Below are 16923 nucleotides of genomic sequence, written 5' to 3' on the forward strand. Positions count from 1 at the left end.
TATAAAATTCCACGTTACTCAAATCACGATTTAAGTACACAATCTGTCACACCTGTTTTATTCCAACAGAACATTTAGTGTTAACGTGGAGAACTCCTACATCCAGCATTTGGAACAGTTCGTATAGAAAGTCCGAGTTTTCTTGGTTGAAGAGATTATTCTCTACGCCTTGTTCAAGCCACGAGCGCACGTATGGCAGGTACCCCATGTCGTGTGGGTCTATGTAAACCATGCCACAGCGCGAGACAGTGGCTGGCGAAGCTTGAGCCAGATCCGCCACCTTGAAATCCAAGCAAAAAAAAATTGGTTATTCCCCGATTTTTATTGTACCGAAATTATGACTGAATCTTTAGAAAAACATACCTCGAATAGCATATGTACGTATGGCGTTAGTTTGATTCTCTCGGAGTTGGACAAGCACAGCATTTTGTTATCGTCTAGTACGGTGTTCATATTTTCAATCCAGACGGCGTCGACTGGCCCGTCGCAGATCAACCATTGATGATCCATTTCCACGCACTAAGTAAGTGTATAAATGAGTGAAGAGCTGACAAATTTAAAAATAATAGTTTAGTGGGAAGAAACTAAACCCTGACCACGCTAACTTTGCACAAACTTGGCAGTAAAAACGCATACAATATTGTACGCCAGACGGCGATTATGCCGTGCCCCGGACGCCAGGCGATCACGTTTATTTCAGGAAAATTGAACTTTACGGAGTCCCGCGTAAGTCTCTATTGCATTGGCGAAGTAACCGTCGTTGTGGCCGTCGTTGGCGTCCTTGGCGAGACTTTCCGATGACGTCCACAGCCCTTTTTGGCGGGTAAGACTTGATAGAGACAGGTGATACAAAAATAACCTGTCTCTATTAACCAATCTTACAATATATTTACTGGAAGAGGCCAAAATAAAATATTACTTAAGTAGTATTTAAAACATAAAATACGCAAGCAAATGACATACTTGCACAGCAGTTCTCAAGCTAAGCGGAAGTATCCCATCGTGCCACTCGAGGGTTTGTAGATTAACTTCACCGTACAACTCGCCGATAGTTAAGCTCTTAGGGTTCATAATGTATTTATGCACAGGCTGGTTTTGTGCGCCTATCACACCCTCTTCATGCAAAGCTTCGTATGTATCGGCCAGTATCTAAAACACATTGACACTACATACCCTATGTACATACCTATATTGCATCGGTAGTTTCAAGTATTTTTAAAGATAAAGATAAAGATAAAAAAATAGTTTATTCAAGTAGGCATATTACAATGCGCTTATGAACGTCAAATAAAGCTATACCGGCTCCAACCGTACACCTCTGCCTCGAGAAGATTTAAATGGCTACAAATATAATGACCACCAAAAAATACTTTGGTACCCTAAATAAAAAAAAAACATGCTTACCAAAAAAAATTACTGAACACCAAAAAAATAAGGCCTAAAAATACAAAAGTACCACCGTTTTAATTACGACTGGACTTCAAATTGTATTCAAATACCAAATATATTGAATGATCACCAAAAAACATGAATGACCAAATTATTGCGATATTTTCACCTAAATAAACCACTCTGATTACCAAAAAATTTATACATATTACCAAATAATTTAAACTGATGCCAAAATTACTAGCCCCTCCCGCTCAACCCCCCGTACCCCGCACCGCATATCTACCTAACCTAACCTACTTTTCTAGTAGCATTTCGTTATGCTACTAGAAAAGTAGGTTCAACTGCTATCAGTTTGAACTGCTATCAGTTAAGTGGGTTAGGTTAGGTTAGCACTGCGACCCTTACAGAAACGCAATGCTACTAGAAAAGTGGGTTAGGTTAGGTTTGAACTGCGACCCTTACAGAAACGAAATGCTACTAGAAAAGTGGGTTAGGTTAGGTTTGAACTGCGACCCTTACAGAACCAAACTGCTTTCAGAAAAGTGGGTTAGGTTAGGTTTGAACTGCGACCCTTACAGAAAAGAAATGCTACTAGAAAAGTGGGTTAGGTTAGGTTTGAACTGCAACCCTTACAGAAACGAAATGCTACGAGAAAAGTGGGGTAGGTTATGTTAGAACTGCGACTGTTACAGAAATGAAATGCTACTAGAAAAAGGTGACGAAGTGGATTAATTAATTTAATATGATAGCGATATATTAAATATATGCACATTTTTAATAAAAATGGGGTTACAATTTTGGTGGTAATTTACTATTTTTGGGTTTACAATGATTATTTTGGAGTAATTTGCTTTAATAGGACACCAAGATTTAAAAATTTGGCTATAATTTTACATTAAAATGGAGTTCTAATTTTGGTGATCATTTACTATTATTTTGGTGTCATTTTCTTTAATAGGATAGCAAGATGTAAAAATTTGGTTATCATTTCACATTAAAATGGGGTTTGAAATTTGGTAATCATTTACTATTTTTGGGTTCATAATGATTAGTTTGGTGTCATTTCCTTTAATAGGATAGTAAAATGTAATAAAATTGGTAATCATTTCACATTAAAATGGTGTTATAATTTTGGTGATCATTTATTATTTTAGGGTGGTAAAATAGATTTTTTTGGTATTAAATTTTACTAAGTCTGGTGATCAGTTAAATAGCAGCCGATTTAAATCCCCCCTCAATTGGAGGAGGGTATCCCAATATGGGACCGGCAACAAACTCGGCGGGACACATCTTTTCAAAACATTATTACATCTTATAATTAACATGCATTACGAGTAAATAAGAAAATACAATTTAAATTATTATAGAATTCATGCAATTATACACAGTAGGTATATTACTTCATAGAAATTAGGTAAAAAAGAAAGAAACATATATGTATGTACATGGCAGCATGGCATGTTTAGTAATAAACTACCTAAATGTAATAGGGAATATTACGCAAAACTCTGCGTAGAAGGCGTCACTAGCACAAACACAGGGCCTACCGTAAAATGAAAATCGAAAGTTCGATTTTTGCCTCTCTATCACTCTTGCATATTCCATCGATAGAGAGGCAGATAACGAAATTTTGATTTTCGCGGTTCGCGGCAGGCCATATGTAAAAAAACCGCCTTGTGCTTCAATGTCATAGTGAAAACTTGTCAAATAACTGTGTGTATAAATACTATAAATAACTCCATGGCTTAGGATGTGCACTTGTGCTGCACTCTAGCGGCAGAACATTGCAGTAATACTCCCTATTGGAGGTCCATATCTCAAAATCAGCTGATTTTATATTTGTAAAGTTTAGAAATGTGGTAAAAACGGCACTCACGTGTAAAACTACGGTCTTTCCTCCGCCCGTCGGACCGACTAACATAACACCCCATCTTACAATCATCGTCTCGTGCAATTGAATTACTTTTCGAATCTGACACGCTTCTACTTGCAACTTCTTCGCCAGAAGGCATTTTACTGATAACAAGAAAGGCAACAATTGAACAGAGTTATTTAAAAATCATTTAAGTAGTTTAGTATCACCAAAGAGAATAGATAGTATAGAGGGGTCCTGTTATAGTAAACTTTGTACTCACAGTAAAGGCCATAGTCGGTTTTACATAGTAAGTTGGCCCTTAAGTCAATTAGATTCGGGTTTTTTTGAGAGTACCTTATATGGTGAAGGACATTTTTGCTGAGTATCAACATCCTACTAGTGACAGTTTTTGACTTATGATTTTTTTTTCTTTAATGTATTGTTTTTCGGGATGTATTCAAGCGATTTGCTTCAATTTTTTAAATAGTGTTCTTTATTTAGGTATACATCGATACTCAAAAAACGAATACCAGTGGTCATATAAAAAAAGGAAAAAAAAAGTAAAACAAAAATAAAACAGTTTTTTTATGTCGTGGTGAAGTAACTAGTGACACCTCTAATTTTTTTTCTAGTTGTAGGCCTGACATTGACCTACTACTTGCCTAAATATCAAAATTTTCCAAACGGTACTTCTTCTTAAAAATTAGCAATGTGTGTGGTCAAGTTCTGTTTTCGGTGTTTTTCAATGTAGTATACGATACGATATCCTTTTCGTTCCCGGGTGAATGAACGAAACCGGTTTGAAAAATAAAATGGTTCCCGAGCCCTGGGTGTGCGGCGGAAACAAAGACACCGACATAGGAAGAAACCGGTTTTTGTTGTTCTAAACCGGTTAATACGACAAGATTGTATGGAAATATTAATTCTTCTAATGTTTGTTTATTTCAGACCCCCTCCACTAATTAAAGGACAACCTCTAACAAACGATCTTGTAAAGACTATTAAAAGAATCATTTTTTTCACATGGGTGATTGGTCTGAATCAGTCTAAGCTCAGGCAGAACAGTTTTACACATTTTTTTATAGAAATAACAGCTTTTAAAAAACAACAAAAAATAACTTTTATAAAATCTTTTATTTGTATATATTATAACGAAATTCTATTGATACTTAAAATGAATAAGTTTTGTGTATATGTGCCTAATGCATTTCTTAGGGTCAGTCTTTTTAGATAAATAAGTTATCCTAATATTGGTATACTTTTGTGTGACTGTTTTTGCAAGTCAAATCAGAAAAATAAATAAAAATAATAATATATTCATAACGTTTATATCGATTTTATCGATATTGGTTTTTATGGTGTCCCATCTCTAACTTTGGTACGGTGATACCAGAGTAATAAATTAAAAGTGCCTATTTATGGAAAGTGACAGCCGTAAATACCTTAAAATAAATAAAATATTTGACATGTGAAATAAAAATATATGTAGGAACTAAAGAAAAAATGAATTTTCAAACAGTAGTCTATCGGTAATTTAACATACCCCCCTCCCCCAACGTGATCAACTTTTTCTAAAACCCCCTTCCCTCCTATCGAACCTCGCCTGAATAGTGCACAAGCCTTTATGATCAATACTATTTATTTGATTGAATAGATTAGGTTGATATAAAACTAAGGTGTTAGGTATATAAAAATAATGTGTTATATAAACAATGTTATGCCGCCAGCTAGCTAGCTAGTAAACCATAGAGTCACTTATACATACTGACTGTGCCTTACGAGTAAACTGTTTTTTGACAAGTTTTGCACAGACAATTAAATATGACATTGATGCAAGGGCCCAACGTTTTCTGTTCTCTTTCACGGCGCAGCAACTAGTATCATTTCTCTCTCCTCGCTCTTTTAAAAATGCCGTTTGTCAAAAAAGGACAACCATACTGTTGACAAGATGGACTTCAAATCAAGTGTTGCCTTTTTTGATGCGCCCAGGCTGTATATGTGTGCGTAAAAGCGTATATGTGTGCTCTTTTAGGGATGTGAAAAGTCGATTTTAATAATGTTATATATCGATAAACGCTACAGAGCGGAACGAAATAGCGATTAATTGAAGCTTCAATATCTTCGTTAAACATTAACATAATTGAAACGCTAATGCATAATGAATATATTAAAGCCTGACAACAGTTTATTTGACCCTCGCCATTTTGCGGATTTTCAATGGTACTAATTTCTTTTACTGGCAACAAGTACTCTTTGACAACGAACGTTGGATGTCATCGAATGTCAATTCAAATATAAACGGTTTTATTACAAAAATGCCAAAAAAAATTACCAAAGATGCGAAAAAATTTGTAGTGAATGCAATCAAATACTTACAGCTTAAAAAAGACGAAGGATTACATAGCATTCCAATAAACAATGTTTTAAAGTTGGTTGTAGACATGACCGGTATTGACATTTTATAGTGCGGTTTTATTGAACTGGTTAGTTGTTAGGTTTAAACTTTAATATTTCATTTAAGGTTTATGTAGATCGACGATAAAAATCCTATAATCGAATTGGAGACTGAACGTTTTATAATCGAGGTTGGTGGTCCTGAAAGCGACACAACATCTGATGAAAATCAGACTTCGTCAGAGTAAGAAAACGAAAAATATAATAATATTGAATATTTAGAATCAGATTTTGACGAATAGGTAAATTGAAAGAACCGAATTCTCTGTAAGCAATGTTTTGACATTATACCAGTATCAACCACGTATCAACATGAAGCCAATGCCCACTACCCCGACTATACATGACGTACGCACATTATTGCCATACGTAAGCTGTTTGCAGCGACACTATCTCAGGGTTAAATAAACTGTTGTCAGGCTTTATAATGTAATAAAATAATTCAATTATTGCGGAACACATATTTTAGTAGGTATTTATGTATTTTAATTAAATATCCGAACTTTCCCTTGGTTCCCTGCTGGGGCGTGACGATAAAATTGTGATCTGATAACCACAATAAAGAATAAAAGCGTTTTTGTTCATTTTAGGTATCGTTAAACCTTTGAAATAAAATTAAAATTGCAAGAAATGTCGATAGTTTATCGATATGACGTTATCGACATGGCTACAGCAAGGTGGGCCTCATTGTTAATCGTACACTAAACAAAAGTGGCAACAGTGACAGCTCGCTGAGACGGGATCTCTATATATTAAATCTATGCATTGATGCATGAAAGCGGTTTGTTAACAAGCGAAATGTGAAAATCTTAATTTAGTTATATGCCTCTTTATCGCTCGAATATGCAGTAGTGATAGAGAGGTTAGATAACGAAATTTAAATTTTCTTGTTCCGCGGTAGACCCCCAGGTTGTGAATGTTGTGATGGATTGTGGTAGTAGCGCCCCCTTCGCAGAGTTTCGCGTAATGTTTCCTATTAGAAGTTATACCTAATTAATCTTTAGAAAGTCATCTTTAAAATTACCCTAAATTAGATCTAGTATCATTAAGTGGTATCACTTTCAGATTGACAATGTTTTTTAGTTTTTTCCAAAGTTTGTGCACTATTTGATAATATTTAGATGTGATAGTGCATACATATGAAAATAAACGTGTTCTTTTTGTACGCTAGACGTTTCCGATCTCATTTTGCACGAGAAAACGCTGCAATTCGGCATTTTCAGCTCCCATCATTCCGCTTAGACTGACGTTTGTTAAATGGCGTATGACGTGTGGCAACTAGTTTTATATAACCTCCTTGACCGGCGGCCGCGGACTTTTCCAGAGGGGAACGCCTGTTAATGTCGGCTCCATTGTTAATTACTCCGAGATGTCTGGCCTACAACTAGAAACAAAAAATTAGAGGTGTCACTACTTCACCACGACATAAAAAAAATGTTTTATTTTTGTTTTCCTTTTTTTTATTAACTGGTATTTGTTTTTTTTGGGTATCGATGCATACCTAAATAAAGAACACTATTTAAAAAAATTGAAGCAAATCGCTTGAATACATCCCGAAAAACAACACATTAAAGAAAAAATAAAATAAAATCATAAGTCAAAAACTGTCACTAGTAGGATGTTGATACTCAGCAAAAATATCCTTCACCATAAGAGGTACGCACAAAAAAAAACCAAATCAAATTGACTTAAGAGCCAACTTACTATGGAAAACCGACTATGGCCTTTACTGCCAAGTATCGACACACGATTAAAACTCAAAATGGAATTGTATACAACCATCAAAAAAACGTACCTATATATATGGATAAATGATTTTATTATTTTTATATCATTTCAACCCATGTTCTTTCACTGATACCTATGTGTTAAAATTGTTAAATATGAAACGGTGTCGTCAACGCCATCTAGCCGAGCATAGGCCAAAGGTGTGTGCGCCGTCTATCCGAGAATGACATTTTCTTGAATATGTCTTTGGTATCACAAAGCGTTGTACAAGTCAAGCTGATTAAAAGGCTACTTACTATTAGTGATACTTAGTTGTCTGCAAAATGTGCTGCTAAAGTGACTCAGTGAGGAAGTAATCCAAATATTAACATAATCTCCTACTTCAATTTTCACAACTTGGTACAATTCGGCTTACGTTCGAGCTCCCCTGCAAAACCACACGCAAACAAATACTTACTGATACACTCCTGCATAACTCCGTAATCTCGAATTGGCAATTCGACTCCAGGGAATAGATCCGACAAAATGCCGGCAAATAAAATAGCGTCGGCTGCTAGAAACTTTGGCAGATTGCTGTCGTTCAGAGCACATAGTAAGGTCATCTCCTCGGGCTGGTCGGGGCTGGCTCGCTTCAGAGCACCGGCCATCACCTACAGAAAAAAGTCATGAAATACTTTTGAGAAGGAACTCTAGATGATAGCCTTAGCCTTTGTCCAGAGGTCTGCGTCGTATACCCATTCTATCAAGCGTAAATTATCAATTATCGTATATTTTAAAGTTTACCAAGACACTCTTGACTGCCCGCATCCCGAAATCATAGTGGTCTTGCTTAGAAAGCTGTTCACTGGATAGCTTGTACATTTGTACCATCTTTTTAGACAAACTTTTCGATGATTCAAACCCCTCAGAATACAATATCACCTCTGCTATAAGGGCTGTGAACACACATAAACATATGATACGTCAAATTATACATATGTACATTTTATAGAGGATGTTCAAAATGTGATATAAAGATTACGGGCTAAGAAATTCTCATCTCAATATAAAACACTGATCACTTGATGTATGCGACATGCCTCTACGACAAAAAAATTGCAAAATATTAAACTCATTTGCTACGGGCTACGACGTAGCATCTCGTAGCAAAGGTGCGTCTGGAAAAAGACACATTACCGTAATCGGGCACCATCATCGATATGGGCCGGAAGAGAGCCTTTAGGTTGTCGGGCAGCTCAGTCCTGCCCGCGTAGCCCGGGTTCATGGTGATGAAAGCCGCGCAGGACCGGACCAGTTTGATTTCCCGTCCTTCGAACATAAACCTGTAAAAATAAGACTAATTAATTTACAAGGACGCAAGTATGTCAAATCCTTTTTGTTTGGGTTTACTGCAGAATAGGGTATTTGACTGTATTTAAAATAATTTTTTCTCAAAAATGGACGGCAAAGTCGACTTTGCCGTTTAAAAAATAGGTCGCGAAGTGCGTAGTTTATGGTCAGTCAAAAATTAAAAAGTTAAAAACATTGCAGTCTCGATTTTGGGACTGCAATGTTGCATACAAATTCCATTATTTGTCGAGTTCCAAACTTTTTAAAAGTTGAAATGGCCATATCAAATGAAGGCACAGGCCCATTAAACAGCCAAACAGATGATTAGTACCGCGACTATTTAGCTGTCTCAAATAGGTTGGCGTATTTTCGGCAGAAAAATACACTTCTATTTTTTTATTAAATAAATAAAAAGGCGGCAAAGCTAATTTATTCAATTGTTTCTACTTTTTTCTGTGAAAATATATACGTAAGAAAGTTGCTTTTGTAAAATATTTCTATGATATTTATATTTCTTGCACCATTTTTGAGAAAAGCACTATATATGACTCGGCTGGAAGGCTACTTGCTGGCTTCGGCTTCAATTAAACGGACTCCCAAGGTCGTCCGTTTAAAACAAATCCTCAGCCTGCAAGTAGCTACTTCCGAGCCTCGACAATAATGTACTAATTTCACACCATGCATGAAATTAAAGCACCAGATAATTATTAGAAAAACATAGATAGCAGATATTTTTAAACACATGTTCTATTTAATAAATCGGATAGAAATATAAAAAGTGGGGGAGTTGACCGTGACGTCATTGTGTAAAGTTTCATATATATTCCATATTACCAACTCGTTTTGACAGTTCTAAAAAAGAAACGAATTTGACCAATAGGAGAATACCTTAGGGTATACAGTGGTTATTTAACTTACGCTAGGCAACCGCCATTGTTTCATGTGGCATACGATCCACTTTAATTCGACCCATAGGCACTAAAGAAACTACTGGGCCGATTTTGCGCAGGGACTCCGCAAACGTGAAGCTTTATATTTGGGGGTCGTAGATGTTTTAGTTTTGCTCCCAGAAGCTTTTAGACCTACCGGCTTTGTTTTGCCACCTTCGCATTCCTGATAGTGATGAGTTGTTGAGCAATAACTGAGAGCACCTCGATATCAATTCGATTGAACTCGTCGAAGCAACACCACGCGCCGGATGTTGCCAGTCCGGAGAAGAAACGGCCCATCATTTTGTAATCAAGACCTGTAATCAATTTCACTTGTTTATTAATCTGTATTAGGTATTATTGTGTACCTCTGTAATATGTTTTTAATTGTCAATAAAAGAGTAATCTGTAAAAAATATCGCGTAATAAAGGCTTATATAGTTCATTAGCACCTTTAATTTAGGCATGGTAAAATGATTGCCTCCGAATGCTTTTTTATGAGTGGGAACCTTTAAGTAGTGTCGAAAAACCGTTATAGGTACGATACACTTGCCTTCAGAACAATTGAACACGACACACTGAATAGCGAGAGCCTTGGCTAAATCCTTCGTGGTCTCCGTCTTTCCGGTCCCGGCCGGGCCGGCGGGGGCGCCGCCTAGGTCCAACTGCAGTGCACCCATGAGGCACAAGTAACAGCGGTCTGTCAGAGGCGTTATCACCAGTACACCTATAATGATAAGATTAGTTAACACGTTCGCTGTCCCCATACAAAATGATATGACAAAGTCACACGTCCAAGTGTGCTTACTTTGAAGTTGTGTACCCTTAGTGGAAGCACGGACTCCTGAATAAAGATTCATGACCCCATATAGGGGGAGCCCACAGGGAACGTGAGGCCGCTTCAAAGCGTCTGGCGAAAGACAAGCCCAACAGGCAAGTAAGGTAAGTCACGTCACATAGGCATAAATTAGATGATAAGAACGACAAAAAAAATAAAAACGTGATCAAAAATAAAAAAATGAAAACCCACTACTTATTTAGTACCTACTTTATAAATAGTAAGCTTTGGTAAAAATGCTTTCATATGATGTTCCCTTCTGGTTCTACAGGTCGCAATTATCAATAGATTCTCATGATGTGAGCAAGTTCGATGATTAAATAGGTTATTGGGTCGATTCTGTTTTTTTATGGTGATAATGTGATGAAAATACATTTATTTATCCAGTTTTAAGCTATACACGCGAGCTATACAGGCTCTACGGCCGTGTTGGCCGAACGTTAATTGCAATTAACCATTAACAATTATAAAGTGAACCGTAAATCGTAACGGACGGGTACAGTTTACGGTTCAATGTATATTGTTAAATTGCATTAATGTTTCGGCCAACACTGCCACTAGCAGTAATAATTACCCCCAGCGCCCAAATATTCGTGCCCGTAGATGTACATAGCGCTCGACATGCGAGCCACACAGTTGTCTATATCCTCTTCCCAATAGTAACGAATCATTTTAAGCCATTCGAAGTCGGTCCTGAAATAACGTTACGTGGGTTAAGTAAATAATACAATGTACATGGTTGATTATAGAAAACGTGGTTGTAGCCTAAACTAAACAAATAAGATTAAAATTGAAGGAAACGAGGGCCAAAAAGTCGATTCTTATGAGGTTTTCATAAGTTTCATAAAGTACTTCCAGTTATCACTAAGTAGGTACAAACTTATTGTAGGTTAATTAAATATGTCCACGTATTTGTAACTATGAATACAATTTGTTATAATTTATAATACTAACGTTTTCTGTACATGTTTTTCCACCATATGCGATATTGTGTCCCTAGCGTGGACATCAACAGTGATCAGTGCACAGAGTACTTTTCTAAACAACGATGAGATATCTTTGCGAGTGATAGCCGCCAAATCGTTCAAGTCCGCTATGCATTTCTTCTCGTATCCGAGTAGCGCGGTGTCTATGCGCAGCGGGATATCCAGATCGAATAGGGCGTGGACACCTTGGGCCCACATTATCTGAGATACTGTTAGTATCACCTGTACAATACGTAATACATAGAGTCGTAAGTTTTTACCTCGTTTTTTTTGCATTAGAAATATGGTAAACAATATTGACATGTCTTTTTATTAAAAACGCTTTAAAAAAAGTAACTATTACTCATGAAACCAAATAATGTAAATATATATCCTTGATATATAATATATAATTGATACATGTTTGGTATAACTTATTTTCCAATTAAAAGAAACTTCAATAAAAACACACGTTAAGTACCCTTTTTCTAATGATGAAAAAACGAGGTATATGAGTAAGTCTAAGTCTTAGATCTTAAACAGTTCGTGAGATATTGGATGTAAAGCATTATTTCATACATGTATTTATGATTATGATTGACTAATTGTGATAAATTCTATAGATGAATAATTAAATTTAAAAATAGGAATTATTTTGTCTCTTTAAATTAAATGTAATAATGTGTGTATATAAAGCATTGTTATCTTATTATAAACACATTTCGATCGTCTCATAAACCTACACTCGTATATTAATGCATTTCATTATGTAGCAGTAACATAAACGACTAATATTATTATACATCCGAAGAAATTAACTTGGACGCCTAGTTTAATTGTATTTGTTCAAATAAATCAAACATAATATTGAAACTCTGTGTAGTAATAGAGGATTTTCAATGAGCACATGCATAGGTAAATATGCATGTATATGTATAGCGACGTCTTATTTAAAACCGATATCAAATACACGTATGATCATTACTTACTACAACACTATTAAATAAATATAAAACATTAAATTTGCTTAAAAATAATAATACAAAGTATCTCTAAACGAAATAAACTTAAAATAAAGAACCTATAAATAAATAACGTCCCCTGTGCCCAGAAGGCTGGCCGTATTGCCACGTTGTATGGCAATACTAATGCGTTCAGCAAAATACTGCCCAAGCCCTCTGGCCCCCTGCGGCATCTATAAGGCGCTCCGCTAAGACCCTGTATATATGGCGCGCGCTTGGCCCCCACGGCCCCAGCGTTTCGACCACAAACGCCTCAAAAATGTAACTACTTACTACCAAGGGTGGCATATTTACGGCGTTTGAAATCTTCTGCCATGGAGGCGGCTACTTACTTGATTGGGATGTAACTCGGCCCATTCAGTGCGAGGGCGCAACTGGTAGTCTTTCAAGGCGAACTTCATTGATCGTTTCACAGAGGCAAACATGGCTTCTTCGACTTTGCCCAGCCAGTCTTCCACGTTTCCTCGCGCCTTTAGGCCCTGTATTTACAAGTCTTGAGTTTTGAGTCTTTATACACGGTGGCCAAAATAGTAGTTTGTGTTACAAGGGATCAAAATTATATATTTCCGTCAAGGGCGTACATTAACGCCCAAGACGAAATAATTTTGATACCGTGTGACACATACTGCTTTTCCCATCAACTATGAGGAAATTGTTATGTTCCAAAATATGTATTATTTGACCACAAAAAATAGTACTTATGCAAGAAAGAAAAATCGTGTCCTAGAACAGAAAAGTACAACTTTGATCCCTCCTAGCAGGGAAGAAAAGTGCCACTTTGATCCCTCCTAGCGGGGAAGAGAAAGCCCTTTTTCGAATAGGTGATGTGAAAAATATTTTTTTTTCGCGGTTCGGGGTTGCTTCCATAGTAAAAGTTGTTCAGTATAATATCAAAACTTCCCTGGCAACGGGAATGCACCCATTTTTTGGCCACCCTGTAAAGTTATGATTCTTAGAGTTAGGTAAATTAAACGTAATTTTCCGTACGTAAATGTAAAAAAAAGGATCCATCCTCAACTTTTTTCATTCAAATGAATTACTTTTCTTTTTGACAGAAGGTATGTAAAAAAATTACACATTTTTGTGGGTTGTACCTAAATTTGGACGTAGTTTAAGCGAAAGGACGGTGATTTTAACTATGTTTTGGCTAGTATAAATTCCCGCACTCCAAACCCCGGGGTATGCTGATTAGTGATTACCTTGCCCAAGTTAACCCTCTCTCCTTCTGGTGACAGCATCGCAATGATGTCGGTGGTGAGGTCATCTGTTTTGGCTGTCTTAGCGAGTTGCGCTTGCAACTTGTCTCGAGTTTGGAAAGACATCTCCCTCTCCACAAGAGTACCGTCTTCTGTTACTTCCATCTCGCTCTCTGGGAGTTTCACTAAGAATTCGAGCTTAGCCATCGCGTCGAAGCATTTGCGTAAGTGTGGCTGCACTGCGTGTGGATTACGCGTCTGAAAGATGTATGAGTAATGTATATATTAGGTTTTATATACAAGGTTTTCTGATGAAGTACAATTATTCATCTATCGATCGTATTAATTTACCAAATTTATTTGTTAGAATTAGAGGTATTCAAATTACACCTATCATTGAGTGAGTGACATTTTGGCATTGTGGGATGACCTTGTCAGCACATAAGATCTATTGCAAACGTAGGTCAGTAGATTATAATTGTGTTATATTGGATTAATTAGAGATTATAAATATGTTATTGGAACCTTCAATTATAAATATCATAATATATAAAATCCTTCTAGTGAAAAAAGATAGTTGTAGTTCTCTACCTGTGCCAGAATTTCCAACAACTCGTCGTTGGACAAGAAGAAAAATCTTGGGAACGCAACACGTTTGGTTTCCAAATACGCCTCCAAGCACTTCATGATCTGGTCAAGCATTTCATTGTTTCGCACAAACTCTTCGCAGAGGTTTGGTTGAGTGGCAGCTGGCATAGCCAATGGGACCTACGCATAGGTACATTACAGATTGTTATTGTGCACATATGTTATTAAAGATTTTGGGTCTAAAATGTTTTTAATTTTAACTAATAGTACCTAATATTGTCTCCGGTTACCGCGATAGTTACTCATGAAATAAAACTATTGAAACGGATTATATCGCGTATATTGAATTCATACTACGTTTCCACGACGTTGACCACGAACGCTGTAAAGGGTTCGAAACGTCGGGATGTAGTATGAATACTATGAATTCAATATACGTGATATAATCCGTTTCAATAGTTTTATTTCTTAATGGTACCTACTAGGTACCACCTAGTCAAAAATCTCATCTAGAAAATCTAATCGTTTTATCGCAGTAAAAACAGTTAGAGCAAGCGAAATGTTCAAAAGCACAATAATTATGTTCTTATCCTGTTAACAATAATATGAGGCTGATAATTTTGAACACCTCTATCGATTTTTTACTTCTGTTACTAACTGTGGTGCACGCAGCACTATTGCGTTGTTGTGTATTGCATATTAGAGTAGATTACCTATCTATTAATAATGGCTACAAATATAATGACCACCAAAAAATACTTTGGTACCCTAAATGAAAAAATCATGCTTACCAAAAAAAATTACTGAACACCAAAAAAATAAGGCCTAAAAATACAAAAGTACCACCGTTTTAATTACGACTGCACTTCAAATTGTATTCAAATACCAAATATAATTAATGATCACCAAAAATCATTAATGATCACCAAATCTTGAAGACCAAATTAATGCGATATTTTCACCTAAAAAAACCACTATGATTACCAAAAAATGTATACATATTACGAAATAAAGTGAACTGATGCCAAAATTACTCAACTGCCCCTCCCGCTCAACCCCCCGTACCCCGCACCGCATACCTACCTAACCTAACCTACTTTTCTAGTAGCATTTCGTTATGCTACTAGAAAAGTAGGTTAAACTGCTATCAGTTTGAACTGCTATCAGTTAAGTGGGTTAGGCTAGGTTAGCACTGCGACCCTTACAGAAACGAAATGGTACTAGAAAAATGGGTTAGGTTAGAACTGCGATCCTCCCAGAACTGAAATGCTACTAGAAAAGTGGGTTAGGTTAGGTTTCAACTGCGACCCATACAGAAACGAAATGCTACTAGAAAAGTGGGTTAATAGGTTAGATTTGGACTGCGACCCACACAGAAACGAAATGCTACTAGAAAAGTGAGGTTTGAACTGCAACCCTTACAGAAACGAAATGCTGCTAAAAACGTGGGTTAGGTTAGGTTTGAACTGCGACCCTTATAGAAACGAAATGCTACTAGAAAAGTGGGTTAGGTTAGGTTGGAACTGCGACCCTTATAGAAACTAAATGCTACTAGAAAAGTGAATTAGGTTAGGTTTGAACTGCGACCCTTACAGAAACAAACTGCTATCAGAAAAGTGGGTTAGGTTAGGTTTGAACTGCGACCCTTACAGAAACGAAATGCTACTAGAAAAGTGGGTTAGGTTAGGTTTAAACTGCGACCCTTACAGAAAAGAAATGCTACTAGAAAAGTGGGTTAGCTTAGGTTTGAACTGCGACCCTTGCAGAAAAGAAATGCTACTAGAAAAGTGGGTTAGGTTAGGTTTGAACTGCGACCCTTACAGAAACGAAATGCTACTACAAAAGTGGGTTAGGTTAGGTTAGAACTGCGACTGTTACAGAAATGAAATGCTACTAGAAAAAGGTGACGAAGTGGATTAATTAATTTAATAGGATAACGATATATTAAATATTTGCACATTTTTAATTAAAATGTGGTTACAATTTTGGTGGTCATTTACTATTTTTAGGGTTCCGTACCCAAAGGGTAAAACGGGACCCTATTACTAAGACTCCGCTGTCCGTCCGTCCGTCCGTCTGTCCGTCCGTCCGTCCGTCTGTCACCAGGCTGTAACTCACGAACCGTGACAGTTGAAATTTTCACAGATGATGTATTTCTGTTGCCGCTATAACAACAAATACTAAAAACAGAATAAAATAAAGATTTAAGTGGGGCTCCCATACAACAAACGTGATTTTTGACCGAAGTTAAGCAACGTCGGGCGGGGTCAGTACTTGGATGAGTGACCGTGTTTTTTTTTTGCCGTTTTTCGCATTATGGTACGGAACCCTTCGTGTGCGAGTCCGACTCGCACTTGCCCGGTTTTGGGTTTACACTGATTATTTTGGAGTAATTTGCTTTAATAGGATAGCAAGATTTAAAAATTTGGTTATAATTTTACATTAAAATGGAGTTCTAATTTTGGTGGTCATTTACTATTTTTGGGTTTACAATGATTATTTTGGTGTCATTTTCTTTATTAGGATAGCAAGATGTAAAAATTTGGTTATCATTTCACATTAAAATGGGGTTTGAAATTTGGTAATCATTTACTATTATTGGGTTAATAATGATTAGTTTGGTGTCA

The 16923-nt window shown here is 36.6% G+C and overlaps 1 protein-coding gene across 1 annotated transcript in view; it reads right to left on the reverse strand.

Moving 5' to 3' along the window:
* The window catches only part of LOC134803983 (dynein axonemal heavy chain 6), a 91914-nt gene that overhangs the window by 54588 nt on the left and 20403 nt on the right, over positions 1 to 16923 (reverse strand). The window contains exons 18-31 of the mRNA XM_063776840.1: positions 14300 to 14476; positions 13712 to 13966; positions 12845 to 12991; positions 11480 to 11733; positions 11100 to 11218; positions 10241 to 10414; positions 9845 to 10004; positions 8606 to 8751; positions 8213 to 8364; positions 7887 to 8079; positions 3269 to 3408; positions 964 to 1149; positions 364 to 519; positions 53 to 280 (exon numbers count right to left, since the gene is read on the reverse strand). Of these exons, the coding sequence (XP_063632910.1) occupies positions 53 to 280; positions 364 to 519; positions 964 to 1149; positions 3269 to 3408; positions 7887 to 8079; positions 8213 to 8364; positions 8606 to 8751; positions 9845 to 10004; positions 10241 to 10414; positions 11100 to 11218; positions 11480 to 11733; positions 12845 to 12991; positions 13712 to 13966; positions 14300 to 14476 (2487 nt within the window). The remainder of the gene's footprint in view (positions 1 to 52; positions 281 to 363; positions 520 to 963; positions 1150 to 3268; positions 3409 to 7886; positions 8080 to 8212; positions 8365 to 8605; positions 8752 to 9844; positions 10005 to 10240; positions 10415 to 11099; positions 11219 to 11479; positions 11734 to 12844; positions 12992 to 13711; positions 13967 to 14299; positions 14477 to 16923) is intronic.

This window comes from Cydia splendana, chromosome Z (genome assembly GCF_910591565.1).
Source record: "Cydia splendana chromosome Z, ilCydSple1.2, whole genome shotgun sequence".
In the NCBI taxonomy this organism is placed as follows: Eukaryota; Metazoa; Arthropoda; class Insecta; order Lepidoptera; family Tortricidae; genus Cydia; species Cydia splendana.